At 41.3% G+C, this 13,912-nt stretch overlaps 1 protein-coding gene across 1 annotated transcript in view; it reads right to left on the reverse strand.

The window, feature by feature from the left end:
* Positions 1 to 183: 183 nt before the first annotated feature.
* LOC307266071 (NLR family CARD domain-containing protein 3-like) overlaps positions 184 to 13,912 on the reverse strand; it is a 15,081-nt gene continuing 1,352 nt past the window's right edge. Inside the window, exons 2-12 of the mRNA XM_080047974.1 lie at positions 13,762 to 13,837; positions 13,489 to 13,605; positions 11,008 to 11,082; positions 9,864 to 9,986; positions 8,399 to 8,477; positions 7,996 to 8,224; positions 6,021 to 7,821; positions 5,733 to 5,903; positions 5,416 to 5,577; positions 2,831 to 2,880; positions 184 to 2,005 (exon numbers count right to left, since the gene is read on the reverse strand). Of these exons, the coding sequence (XP_079904100.1) occupies positions 1,461 to 2,005; positions 2,831 to 2,880; positions 5,416 to 5,577; positions 5,733 to 5,903; positions 6,021 to 7,821; positions 7,996 to 8,224; positions 8,399 to 8,477; positions 9,864 to 9,986; positions 11,008 to 11,082; positions 13,489 to 13,605; positions 13,762 to 13,823 (3,414 nt within the window). The 5' untranslated portion in view covers positions 13,824 to 13,837 and the 3' untranslated portion in view covers positions 184 to 1,460. The remainder of the gene's footprint in view (positions 2,006 to 2,830; positions 2,881 to 5,415; positions 5,578 to 5,732; positions 5,904 to 6,020; positions 7,822 to 7,995; positions 8,225 to 8,398; positions 8,478 to 9,863; positions 9,987 to 11,007; positions 11,083 to 13,488; positions 13,606 to 13,761; positions 13,838 to 13,912) is intronic.

Raw genomic sequence — 13,912 nt, forward strand, 5'->3', positions numbered from 1 at the left:
AAGCCCCAAAGAATGATCGTAGGGCCCTTTCACACTGTCCTCGTTCGGTCAGGACTTTGCTGCATGATCTGAACCAAAACTCTGGTTCAGATCATATCAGAGTATGATAGGTGGTGTAAAGAAAAAGGGGTGAGTGAGAGATCTGCCTTTTTGGTAGATAAAAATATCTACTTGGTTTTATTCAGCAAGTTTTGCAAAATACACAAATTCATTTTCATTTCATTTTTTTTTTTCATTTCATTTTTTATTTTATTTCAGACATATCAAAAACAATACAAAACTAAATGAAAAGCACAAAAATACAACAAACTAAATTTATGTTTCACAAAAAGAAAAAAAAAGAAAAAAAATTATCTGTATTGATGTGACATGCCCGAAAAGGAGCAGGAAGAAGTATACACTTATTTAATCCTACCCCTTTTCCTTTAATCCTACCCCTTTTCCATACAAGAGTAAATGGTTCAAAAGAGTGAATTCAACAACAACAAAAGAGTCAAAAGATTAAAAAGGACTCCAGGACTGAAAAACCCCAGATCAAAATGTTACATCAAATAACATCACATCATCAACATACAAGGTAATCAATTATATACAAGCAATGCATTAGTTAAATGTAGTATGTCATATAATGCAGAAACGTCTTTTTTATCCACTTTTCTCTCCCTTTCTGCAGATACACTGTGATACACTCATAGACTTTACAAACCGCACATCAGAATTGAAGATTCTGTAAGGGCTACAATCGCACCGAAGACAGCCTCTGTACGAAATGTCTGTTAGCTTTCAAAACGTTAAGATGGAGTTTGTTGGTGACGTATGCATGAATCAATACGTCAGCATTAACTAGATAGACTATGTCAGCCAATAGAACAATTCCAATGCAGTAGGTGTCGACCAGTAGAGGGCAGTTGTTATGAAGATTTATATCAATATACAGTGCAAGCTTCTTATTCCATAAAGCCTGAGGCTGTTATTGCTGCCAAAGGTGCCACAACAAAGTATTGAGCAAAGGCTATGAATACTTGTGTACATATTATATCTTAGTACAAGTTTTTAATATATTTGCAACAAACTTTTTTAAAGTTGTCATTATGGGGTATTATGTGTAGACTTTTGAGCAAAATAAATATATTTAGTCCAGCGTTATTTGAGGCTGTAACTTAACAAAATGTGGAAAAAGTGAAGCGCTGTGAATAATTTCCGTATGCACTGTATTTTGAATAAACATACTTTGTACAAAAATGTGGAGAATTGTACCTGAGACAATCAACAACAATACTAAATCCACATATAGTGAAAATCAATGTCAACACAGTTTGTACAAGTTCAGCCCTGAGGAGATAATTTCTATGAAATACACCTTCCTGACATTAAAGTCACAATCATGTGTCCGATATGAACTAAGTGAAGACGTGTCCAACACCAACATTTAAACCACAGGACTGGAAGTTGTCTCCCTCCTACACATCACACAGAGACACTGAGGAGACAAACCCAATCCCAAACCCAGGATAAAGAGGTTCAGTGAATGTGGTGTTGAAGGTGTGGAGGTGGATCAGTGAGTCAGAGGAGACACTGTAGAAGGACAGAGAGCCAGCAGGACAGTCCACATACACTGCTACTCTGTCAGAGACAGAGGAGGAGGAGATGGGTGTTAACATGTTATTGTGAAGGACTAAGTAACCACGAGGAATACCATCACCACTATCAGAGCAGATCAGACTCCAGGACTGATCATTCCTTCCAAACAAACAGTCTTCACTGTTCCCTTTCCTGCTGATTCCTCTGTAACTCACTGATATAGTAACGCATCCTCTCCTCCCGACCTCCCAGTAACGGCGACCAGTCAGACCATTACTACACAGCAGCTGACAGCAGGTGTCAAACCTCTCTGGATGATCAGGATATGGCTGCTCCTCCTCCACACGTGTAACCGTCCTGTTGTTGTCAGACAGTTTGAGGTTTGTATCTACTGTGTTTGTGTCCAGTGTGAGTTCACAGGAATCTGATGGAGAGAAAAAGACACAATAAAGCACCAATTTATCGTCAGACACCTGGGGGGTATTTCATCAAGCATGATTAAGCAAAAGCCCAGCTGATTTAGATTAGTCAGGAAAAATTTAGTGTGAGCTGTGTTCCATCAACATGGCTCATATTAACCTTAGCTTTGTAACCATGGTAAGTTATGCTTATGAACTAGCCTGTGCAGGCTAACAATCAATCTTAGTTTAGCTATGTGTCAAAACATGTCCCAGAGGCAGAAAGAGTTCCCAAACGACAGTTCCATTAGGTTAAATTCTGTGCTCACATTACGTTTTGAAAATTAAAAAAGATTATAAAAATAATTTCACCCCACAGACGCCTACATTGTTTATGTTATTTTAAGATGAATTTTTGCTGTTTTTCACAGTTTTTTTTCGGACTTGAAATCGGTTCATGAAATGGAACAGCTTCCTCAATCACGGTCTCAACTAAGACATAACATTCAGGCCAGAGCAAGGCATTATGGGAAATGGGCCATCCTTTGATCATCTTTTCATTCATTTATTCATTCATTCATCAGTGCAGAGCCGGGGTGTGAGGCTATGCAGGCCTGGCTAGAGTCAGGCTTGACTAGGAAAGGCTGAACTGCGTTAGTGGAGCCACTTAACTGGGAGATGACGCTAGTATCAGCCTGGCTTTTTAAGGTGAGCTATGCTCTTGTTAGCTACTTTGATGGACTATCCCCCTGAAAGGTTTATTCTGTGTTTGTGTTTTGATGTTCTTCATTTCTATGAAGTTTAATAATGACACATTCTGTCTCCATCAGTCAAACTGAATCCACACTTACACTTCCTCAGACCTCCAGGTTTTAACCACTGCTCTCCACGGGGGTCCATCCTGGAGGAAGAAACACAGTCAGAATGATTTTCTATTAACATGAGTCCTAACTGCTGTTCAACATGAAGCAGACAGAAAAACAAGCTCAAACTAATTTGTGTTCTCTTTTAAAGGTACAAACTCACTCTATACCCGCGTCTGTTGACACAAGTAACCCCAGTGACATGCCGCTTGATCATATTTGGGTCATATTTGCCTGTCGCCCGACGCCATGTCTGAGATCACAACTGTGCACTGTGCCACAAAACCAAGAGGGTCAAGCTACCGTGCCATTGTAGAGAGCATCATTAGACATGGGATCACCTCATGGTTTGGCAACCTAACCGTTAAGTAAAAAAATCGTAGGGAGAAAAGAATATGAGCCTATACAGAGCATCTATGAGCAGGCAGTTAGGAAAAAAGCAAAGAAATATAATTTCCAACTCACAACACCCACTCTTCCCTGAATATGAAACCCTGCCATCAGGGAAAAGACTCCGGGTGCCGCTGTGCAAATCTAACCGCCTTAAATTGTCATTTGTCCCAGCCTCCATTAAGCTGACGAACAATTTGCAATAGAATAATGTGCAATAAATAGGTTAGCACTTTAGCACATAGTACTTAGCACATAGTACTTTAGCACTTAGCACTTTAGAACTAAGCACTTTAGCACATAGCACTTTATCCATAAGCTCTAGTGCAATGCACAGTGGTACTTTATCTCCATACTGTGGATTTTTTTATGCTTTACATCAAAGTGCCATTTAAGTCTATCAAGCTCCATGTTCTCATTGTTTAAATGTTAGTTTGTCTGGTTGTGTTTGTGTCTGTGTTTGTGTTTTTGTTTTGTTGTACTCTGTATGTTTCAGAAAGCAATGATGCACTGTGCCCAAGACAAATTTCCCCATGGGGACAATAAAGTTTAACCTAACCTAAGCTTTGCCAAAAAACAGATGAAGCTTGCAAACACACACAATTAAACAGCAACTGAACGTACAAAACAGATTGCCATCGGTACACTGTGTAACCAGTCGCGGCAGAAATGGCATTAAAACAGCATGAAGACGCACCCCACTCGCAAATTAACAGCGAGTCAGTGGCAGACATTAGCCTGAAAGTGAAAGTGTGCGGTCTGGCAGAGAACAACACCGGTGCTTAGCTGTACTATATTGGAATTCCAAGCGGACACTGCCGGTGCTAACTTGGCTAAAGTACAGCTAAACAGACGCAAAAGACACATATTCACAGAATGTATCAGCAAGCCCAATCTCCTCGCTATCCCCACGGCGACCTAGTCTTGCAGACCATCAGGCAATCTCAACGCTATCGCGGCGATGCTGAAAAGTTAAATATTTTCAACTTCTGCGTTCGACGTCCTGCGCTTGACGCCGATTTGCGTCGATGCGCTTGTACATTGACTTTGTATGTAATCTTGTTCGTACCTTAAGGGCCCATGTCTAATCTAGCTTTTTTTCGAGTGGAAAATGCATGCGGAGAGCCTGGATTGAGCGTTTCCGCACCAAGAAAAAACATCTTCCAAACTGCTGATGCATGATCGACATTGATTTTACTGTTTTAAGTTTAAAATATTTCCATTTGAATGTCTGAATGAGGAGCTTCCTGGAGATACATACGGAGCAATGAGAATGAGTGTGTGTATGAAAACCATCCGAAAGAGAAATAGAGAAAATCAAGTGTCCGCCAAATCTGTTCCCACACACAGGCTCCAGGTAAAAGGACATGTCCAAAACCAGTTTATCCTCCGTCCTCTTGGTTGCCAAGATTATGAGTCCTGACCGATCAACTATATTAATAATCTTTATTATGGACTCAGATGGTCCACTCACATCCAACATACACACACACATAGAACACATTAAAATACATTACTCAATAAAATACTGTACTCAAATAGGTGCAAGCTATCATGCCAATGCTTTCGAAGCCTGGATGTGAACCGATAGCCCGTCATAGGGTTGGTTAAGGCTATAATGATGCTATTTTCTGATAAATCCAATCGACCCATGAAATTGAACATTAACTATCGTATCAGTGCCTGACATGTAGGTACATTAGAGGACACAAATAACTGGCTAGCACTGTGCCACCTAGGAACACGGAGCAACAACCTCATGGCATCATTATATGCCACTCTAAGCCTCTGCATACTTCTCACTCTGTAAGAGGACCAGAGATGAGCTGTATACATATATATGATTGGATCATTCCAAAAATCCTCCGGGACATCACCACAATTAATGAAAAGTGTTATGTGATTTTTAACTCGAGGGGCCGAACTAAGAGCGCTCTCAATGCGTCAAAAATGTAGAATATAAGAAGGCAAAGGATGGATCACGTCGCCCCCTGCAGGATTTTCCACTTGGACACTTCCCCCCTCTCACGCTCCCAAATGTACGTAAAATTGAATTTTCCTCTAAACAATATATAAACTATAAAATAATATCAACAGCAATGAAAGAAAGATACGTCCTTCAGAATGATGGACCAGAGTGGAAAGACAGCAGCAGTGTGTGAGTTATTCTTGTCTGTTCATACCTGAGAGTCTCCAGTCTCAAGAGGGGATCCTCCAGCAGCTTCACTCCTGAGTCTCCTGGATGGTTGTAGCTCAGGTCCAGCTCTCTCAGATGGGAGGGGTTGGATTTCAGAGCTGAGGCCAAAGACTTACAACCCTTTGTTGTGACCAGACAGCCTGACAGACTTGAATTAGAACAATATCATGAATTAAGTCATTTAGAAATCATGTCAGCTGGGAATACATCTTAGAGATGTTGACCTGCATTACCTACAAGAGCCTACAGCTGGATGAACAGGATGTAAAAGATAATTTTTTAAACAAACAGATTTATTCTGACCTGAGGGTTTCCAGTTTACATTGTGGACTCTTCAGTGCAGCAGACAGATGCTTCACTCCTGAATCCTGCAGGTCGTTGTTACTCAGGTCCAGCTCTCTCAGACTAGAGGAGGAGCTGAGAACTGAGGAGAGAGCTACACAGCTTCTCTCTGAAAGGTTACAGCCACTTAGCCTAAAGGAAAAGTATTTAACACAAAAAAGAAATTGTTTATCATATTTAAATTTAGCTCTTTTGAAATGTTTCATATGACCATAGATGTTTTGACATACTGGGTTTCCATCCACCTACAGAGCTTTGTTGGAGACTTTGACCACTGGCAGCAGCCTCAGAAGAGCCTCCTCTGAAGCAGAGTATTTCTTCAGATCAAACACATCCAGATCTTTTTCTGATGACAGTAAGATGAAGACCAGAGCTGACCACTGAGCAGGAGACAGTTTCTCTGAGGAGAGACGTCCTGATCTCAGGGCCTGTTGGATCTCCTCAACAAGAGAACTATCATTCAGTTCATTCAGACAGTGGAACAGATTGATGCTTTTCTCTGGAGAGATATTCTTACTGATTTTGCTCTTAATGTACTTTACTGTTTTCTTGTTGGTGTCTGAGCTACTTCCTGTCTGTTTCAGCAGACCTCTGAGGAGATTCTGATTGGTCTTCAGTGAAAGACCCAGGAGGAAGCGGAGGAACAAGTCCAGGTGTCCATTTGGACTCTGCAAGGCCTTGTCCACAGCACTCTGGTGGAGATGAATGAGTTTAGGTTTGTTTCTGAAGACTTCAGGCAAACAGGAGGTTGTTTTTTCTTCTGCCATCAGATTGACTCCAGAGTTGATGAATGTCAGATGGACATGAAGAGCAGCCAAGAACTCCTGAACGCTCAGATGGACGAAGCAGAACACCTTGTCCTGGTACAGTCCTCTCTCCTCTTTAAAGATCTCTGTGAACACTCCTGAGACCACTGAGGCTGCTGTGATATCGATGCCACACTCTTTCAGGTCTGATTCATAGAAGATCAGGTTTCCTTTCTGCAGCTGCTCAAAGGCCAGTTTTCCCAGAGACTCGATCATCTTCCGGGTCTCTGGACTCCAGTGTGGATCCGTCTCAGCTCCTTCATCATACTTGACGTTCTTCAGTTTGGCCTGAACCACCAGGAAGTGGATGTACATCGCAGTCAGGGTCTTGGGCAGCTCTCCTCCCTCTCCGGTCTTCACATTCTCCAGAACTGTAGCAGTGATCCAGCAGAAGACTGGGATGTGGCACATGATGTGGAGGCTTCGTGATGTCTTGATGTGGGGGATGATTCGGCTGGCCTGCTCCTCATCTTTGAATCTCTTCCTGAAGTACTCCTCCTTCTGTGGGTCAGTGAACCCTCTGACCTCTGTCACCATGCCAACACACTCAGGAGGGATCTGATTGGCTGCTGCAGGTCGTGTGGTTATCCAGAGGCGAGCCTTGGGAAGCAGTTTCCCCCTGATGAGGTTTGTCAGCAGCACATCCACTGAGGTGGACTCTGTAACATCAGTCAGGATCTCATTGTTGTGGAAGTCCAGAGGAAGTCGACACTCATCCAGACCGTCAAAGATGAACACAACCTGGAACTCTTCAAAGCTGCAGATTCCTGCTGCTTTGGTTTCAGTGAAGAAGTGATGAATAAGTTCCACCAAGCTAAACATTTTCTCTTTCAGCATATTCAGCTCTCTGAAAGTGAATGGAAATGTGAACTGTATGTCCTGGTTGGTTTTGTCTTCAGCCCAGTCCAGAGTGAACTTCTGTGTTAAGACTGTTTTCCCAATGCCAGCCACTCCCTTTGTCATCACTGTTCTGCTTGGTTCATCTCTTCCAGGTGGGACTTTAAAGATGTCTTCTTGTCTGATGGTTGTTTCTGGTCTGTGTGGGTTCCTGGATGCTGTTTCAATCTGTCTTACCTCATGTTCATCATTGACCTCTCCAGTCCCTCCCTCTGTGATGTAGAGCTCTGTGTAGATCTGATTCAGAAGGGTTGGGTTTCCTGCTTTAGCGATCCCCTCAAACACACACTGGAACTTCTTCTGAAGCTTAGACTTGAGTTCACGTCGGCATGTTGCAGCTCCAGTTCCTTAATGAACAAACAACAAATATGATTCATATAATGCATTAAATCTGATACATGTTAAAGTAACTGTTCAGTTGTGAACAGTTTCTGACTGTGTTCAGCCCAGTATAAGTGTGGAAATGTAAACCCTCCCACATTTCCTCTTTCTTTTTGTTAAATCTGTTAAACTCGTCTTACTGCTCTGCAGACTGTCAGCCAGCTCCTCCTGCTTCATTCTCCTCAGGAAGTTCAGTGTGATCTTCAGAAATGCTTCTCTGCTGCTCCTTTTCTGCTCTTCTTCCTCACTGTCCAACACCTCCTCATCCGCCCTCTGACTCTCTAAGCATTCTGGGTAATTTAGACTCAGAACATTTCGGAACCTCTCAAGCTCGTTCTTAACAAAGCTGGCAATTTTTTCTTCAAGCAGCTGCAACAGAATAAAATTTGAACTTTAAGTTTTTCTAGAACCCAACATCAGATCATCTTATTTGGTTTAGATCATTTTGTTTAGATTTAGTTTAGATATTAGGTTTATATAGGGTAGATGAAAAGAGAAGAGATTACCCGGAAACAGGGTTGTTGTGTTTGTACATTTCCTCACCATAAATATGGAGTCCAGCTGGTTTGGATGCTGCTTGGCAGATTTACCAATGGAAACATCTGAGCTTTGCTGGAGATCTCTGTGGAAGAAACATGATGATTTAGAACATACATATACTGACTCACAGTGTTAAGGCCGTTTCACGGTGTTGCATGTGCCGTGTTGGATCCTGGTTGAAATATTGCAGGACTTGTAATTGACACAGAGCTGAGGGAACGCTAAAGTGGTCCAGACATCATTCCTGGTCGTGTGGTGAAGGAGCTCAAAGATGTCATCATGGACATTTTTTTTTTGGCATTTTCAAGCTTTATTAGATAGTACAGAGTTAAAATGAGGAGACAGAGAGAGAGAGAGAGAGAGAGAGAGAGAGAGGGGATGACCTGCAGTAAAGGTCCACGGGTCGGATTCGAACCCACAACCACTGAAACGATAGGCCGGAGCCAATATGGCACACGCTCTATCCACTACGCCACCGGAGCACCCTTCATGGACATCTTAAATGCTTCTCTGAGTCAGGCTGTTATTCCGTCCTGCTGCAAAGCCACCTGTTCCAAAGAAGCCCTCTCCATCCATTTTCAATTACTATCTCAAGTTGACTACTTGTCGTCCTTTGCACCGGAAAATTGAGACTGCTTAAACAGGGCTTTCAAGTACCGCATTCTACCGGTCAGGGTGCTCTTGATGGTTCCACCGGGAAGAGAAGGCTTCTTTGGAACAGGTGGCTTTGAAGCACGACGGCCTGACTCAGAGAAGTGTTACAGATTTCCATGAAGACATCTTTGAGCTTCTCTGCAGGATCACTTCTTCTCTCCCCTCTATGTTGCTGCTAGCTGGATCTCCTGTGCCTTGGTGAAGCCGACTCCCAGGCTCTGCAGTGTCAACGCTCACAAATCTCCAATTTAAGGGAAGTAGTCCTTTCCACCACATTGTCGTGTGTTTTGAGCATTGAGCTGACAAGTAGCTATTTAATAGTGCTGTCTGTTGCTGATTATTTGCCGAGAACCAAGAGCAACGGTGGAACGGTTGTGATGGCAGTTCTCAAGTTGTCACACTATACAGAGACTTGGGAGAGATTTTACTCTTCTCCTGTGTCATCGGCTGAGCGGCCCCACAGAAATCCCTGATGCTCGATTTCTCGAAAGCCCAGTTGAAACAGTCTCCATTTGCCGGGGCAAAGGACGACAAGGAGCCAACTTCAGACTGGACTGGACTATTGGTATTTTTTACTCCTAATGTGGAATATTGGACAATAATGAGACTCTCGCTTTTGAATAAGTATGTACTCCTTTTCAGAAGAGGCATTTGACTTGCTTGTGTTTCAAAGAGACTTGTTAATAAAATATTTTTAGTTTTATGAATACTTGTGTTCCTCTCTCTATGTTGGTGTGGCTGGGAATCTGAATCTAAAAATAATTTTAAATGAGCAGACTCTTACATCTGTTACACATCCAGTTTAAAATCTTACCTTAGACCCTCAGAATGCTGTCCATCTTTAAAATCAATCAATCGACCAACAGAACGGTCACTAATGGACACACAGCTGGGTCCAGGCTCAGGCCCGGAAGAGTCTGGTCTCTGATGCTTTTTTCTTCAACACAACAAAAAACAAACTTTGATTGAATAATGGTGATGTGACGTTAAACCGTTTCTTATGAGTTTCATTTTTGGAAGATCATCAATAGTTTTAGCCTTAGAAAGGCAGGAATGAAATGAGATTTGTAATAGTTTCAGTCCAGCAAGATGTAAAATGTGCAAGAAGAGAGTGAATTAGTGAAGTTGGGTCATTCAAATAAAAGCTCCAACAAACTGTGGTTTCACTGCTCAGCTCCCAGCAATTGAATAAAATCAGTAAGTCTGAAAAGAGGAAACTCACATGTTAAAATGTGGACTAAGATTTGTCAGTTTGTTCCCAGATTTTATTTTGTGTGGTAAGATAAGTTATGTGTGACATGATGATGATGACTGTAATGTTGGGGTGGTAGGATGATCTAGAACAGGGGTGTCAAACTCATTTTGGTTCGAGGGCCACATACAGCCTCTCTGATCTCAAGTGGGCCGGACCAGTAAAATAATGGCAAAATAACTCAAAATCCCTAGCTTTGTTTTTCAGTAATATGCTTTATCACCCTACATTTGTAATTTCTGCTAATTCAAAACATATCACATGTGATATGTTTTGAATTAGCAGAAAGTTTTGAAAACCACAATCAATCATCAATATTAGCATGCTATTTAGCCTCATAGATTGGCCTATTTACAGCCCACAGAAAACTGACATATTTTCTTCAATGCAAGTTCATCAATTCATGGCTTTAACTCTTGAGCAGTAGAACCGAAATTCCTAGCAGTGAGCTACGCAAGAGTCCTAACCAATGGGAGCATGTGCGACGTACTGATATGGCACAGGCTCTGCATGCAGCAAAATATTTTTAAAAAAAAGATGTGGGGCTAATCAAATTAGATTCGGGGCTTTAGCTCAGAGTTACGCACACTTAACACAGAGGGAACACGCTCAGAGTTGATTTACCCAACGCTGATCCACTGTTCTGAAAACAATGACTCGACCAACAGACCATTCACTCTTGAAAACAAGTAAAGATGATACATACATAGAGAAGCGTTTTTTCAACTCAGCAAAAACGCTTTTCATGTGCACAGGATATTCTGCTCGCTGCGGATCGAACCTGATAGAAAAAGAGCACTGATTAATACACATTTGGTGAAATACTTTGTATGAAATTACAGAATTACAGCAGTAAAATGAACTCAGACGTCTACAGAAACATTCTGTCTGCCAATGTAAAGAAAGATGCAACCAAACTGATTGGAAGATCCTCCATCATGCAGCAAGATAATGACCCAAAACACACTGCAAAAACCGCAAATGAGTTAATCAGGGGCAGGGGCATCTCCAGACTTAAACCCTATAGAGCATGCATGTTACCTGCTAAAGAGGAGACTGAAGGGAGTAACTCCCCAAAACAAACAGCAACTGAAAGATGAAAGGTGAAAGCCTGGAAAAGCATCACAAAAGAACAATGCAAAAGTTTTGTTATGTCAATGGGTCACAGGCTTGATGCAGTTATTGCAGGCAAAGGATGTACGACAATATATTAAGTATTATTCACTTTAATTTATTTTAAGTCTATCCGTTCCAATAGTTTCGCTCACCTTAAAATGTGAGAAAAAGTATTTCTAATTGTTTCACAGAACATGGAGAGTGGCCTAAGTTGTGCCACTTTTTACTCAAAGTGACTTTAAAGTGAGGCCTTGACAGTAAAGTCTCCAAATCAAATATGTACATATATTTCAGGGTGTTGTGCATCCCTGGCAATAAAAACTTTGGACCTGGAATAAACTGTTGAAGAAATATAGCTTTCGGAAAAAAAAAGTTGTCTTGTGGCACAACTTGCCATGGGGTAAATTGTGCCATTGATATATATCTCATAAACTGTAATGCAAGACAAATCCATGAGACAATTACTTAAAGTAAATAAAGTGAATATTTTACAAAGATTGAAGGTCAATTTTCTTAAACAAGGCCTAGCAGATCTAGGTGGTTTTGCCTGCAAAGCTAACAATGACAAAGTCACCATCATCATCTTTCTGGCCATCTGAACTCTTGTCAATGGTGTCGTTAAGTGGAATGGAGATGTCAGTCTCTTCTGAGCTACTGTAGACAATCACTTTCTTTTGGTGACCAGCGTATACAGCCATGCCACTGGCACAACTCTCAGAAATTGACTTTGCACTAGTTGCTCTGTGCTTGTGACTGCCACCTGACAAATGTGGTTCCCCCTCCATTTCTGCTTTTAAATCATGGCTCAAAACCCATCTGTACAACCTGGCTTTTCCTCCCCATTAACTATCTTACCTCTGCACTACTATCTTTGTTCATATGTGGATGTCTGGGCTTTATGTCTTTTATTTTGGTTATCGTTATTTTAACTTAATTGTTTACCTACTGAATGCACTATGTTAAGCACTTTGGACAGTGCAAACTGTCATAAATGTGCTTTTATAAATACATTTTACTTACTTACTTACTTACTTACTTACTTACTTACTTACTTACTTACTTACTTACTTACTTATAACTCACCTAGGCCCTTAGGCACAAATCACCCCATCCCCAGAATTTTGGATAATAGGCATGATGCAGCAGTTTAGGGCTGACATTGTGCTAACTATATAGACACAAAGTGTAGCATACTAAATCACTAAAACATGTGTCAAATGTTTTCAAACGTGTCTATAATTGTTCAGACACAGTAATCAAAAAACCTTGATCATGGAAATTTTACTTCTAAAGTTTTTTGAGCTTAAATGTGCTTATATCTTATTCCATGTTTCTCCCTTCTTTACAGGATGAGTTTAATGGATGGCTCTTCTTAAATATGTGGTCACATTTCCAATTTCTTCTATGGTTTTCTAGAAACAAGGGGTGGCACAACTTGCCCACCGGCACAACTTAGGCCACTCTCCCCTACATACATAGAGGCACTCTGTTTCAGGTTAACAAAAACGTTTTCGTAGTTGTCGTCCGTTATGTGCACAGGATATTCTGCGCGCTGCTGATCGAACCTGATAGAAAACAGCACTGATTAATGCACATTTGGTGAAATACTTTGTATGAAATTACAGAAATGTGTTTTTGGTGTGTTCAAAAGGCTGGCTCCTGTTAGTAACTAATTATGGATAATTTCACATATTCGTTAAAATTATTCAAAGTTTTATTTTTGTTGCAGGATTCAGGAAAATACGTTTGCTTCTCCATAAATCTGAGAGAAACATCTTACGGAATAAACAACCAAACAATAGGATTTTGAACAGACAGTCGTCATCAACTCAAAATTCCCCCAGAAAATGTAAACTGCCAAAAGGTAAAAAGCAAGCGCAACATATGCAAAGACATGTGCAAATCCTTAAAACAGTTCCCCATAGTTTTCCTTGGAGTTACATATTACTTTTGAACAACTGTGCCCTGGTTCTTTGAAACATTAATGTTTATTGATTGGACGATTGACTGTATTGTTCCTGTCAGGGTGTTTCTATCAGCTGCAGACTTTACATGACATAGGTGTTCTTACCTTTGACTTTCAGAATGCTGTCCATCTTTGAAATCAAGTAATCGACCAACAGACCAGTCACTCTTGAAGGACACACAGCTGGGTTCAGGTTCAGGAGAGTCTGGTCTCTGATGGACCCTGATAGGACAATTCATTTATTATGAACACAAGACACACACACACACACACACACACACACACACACACACACACACACACACACACACAGCTTTGAGAGTGAATAATGATGGTGCAGCTATTTGAGTCATGGACAGTTAGAGATCCTCATGTCACCTCTGAGCTTTGGTCTGGCCGCCATGTTCCCCTCCCTCCTCTCTGTCCTCACTCTGATCCATAGCAGAGCCCACACCTTCACACAGACACAACAACAGAGTTCATTCATTACAACAAGCTTTACATCACAGGACACATTAGTTCACTGTCA

Source organism: Ammodytes marinus (genome assembly GCF_949987685.1).
Source record: "Ammodytes marinus genome assembly, chromosome: 19".
NCBI classification, from domain to species: domain Eukaryota; kingdom Metazoa; phylum Chordata; class Actinopteri; order Uranoscopiformes; family Ammodytidae; genus Ammodytes; species Ammodytes marinus.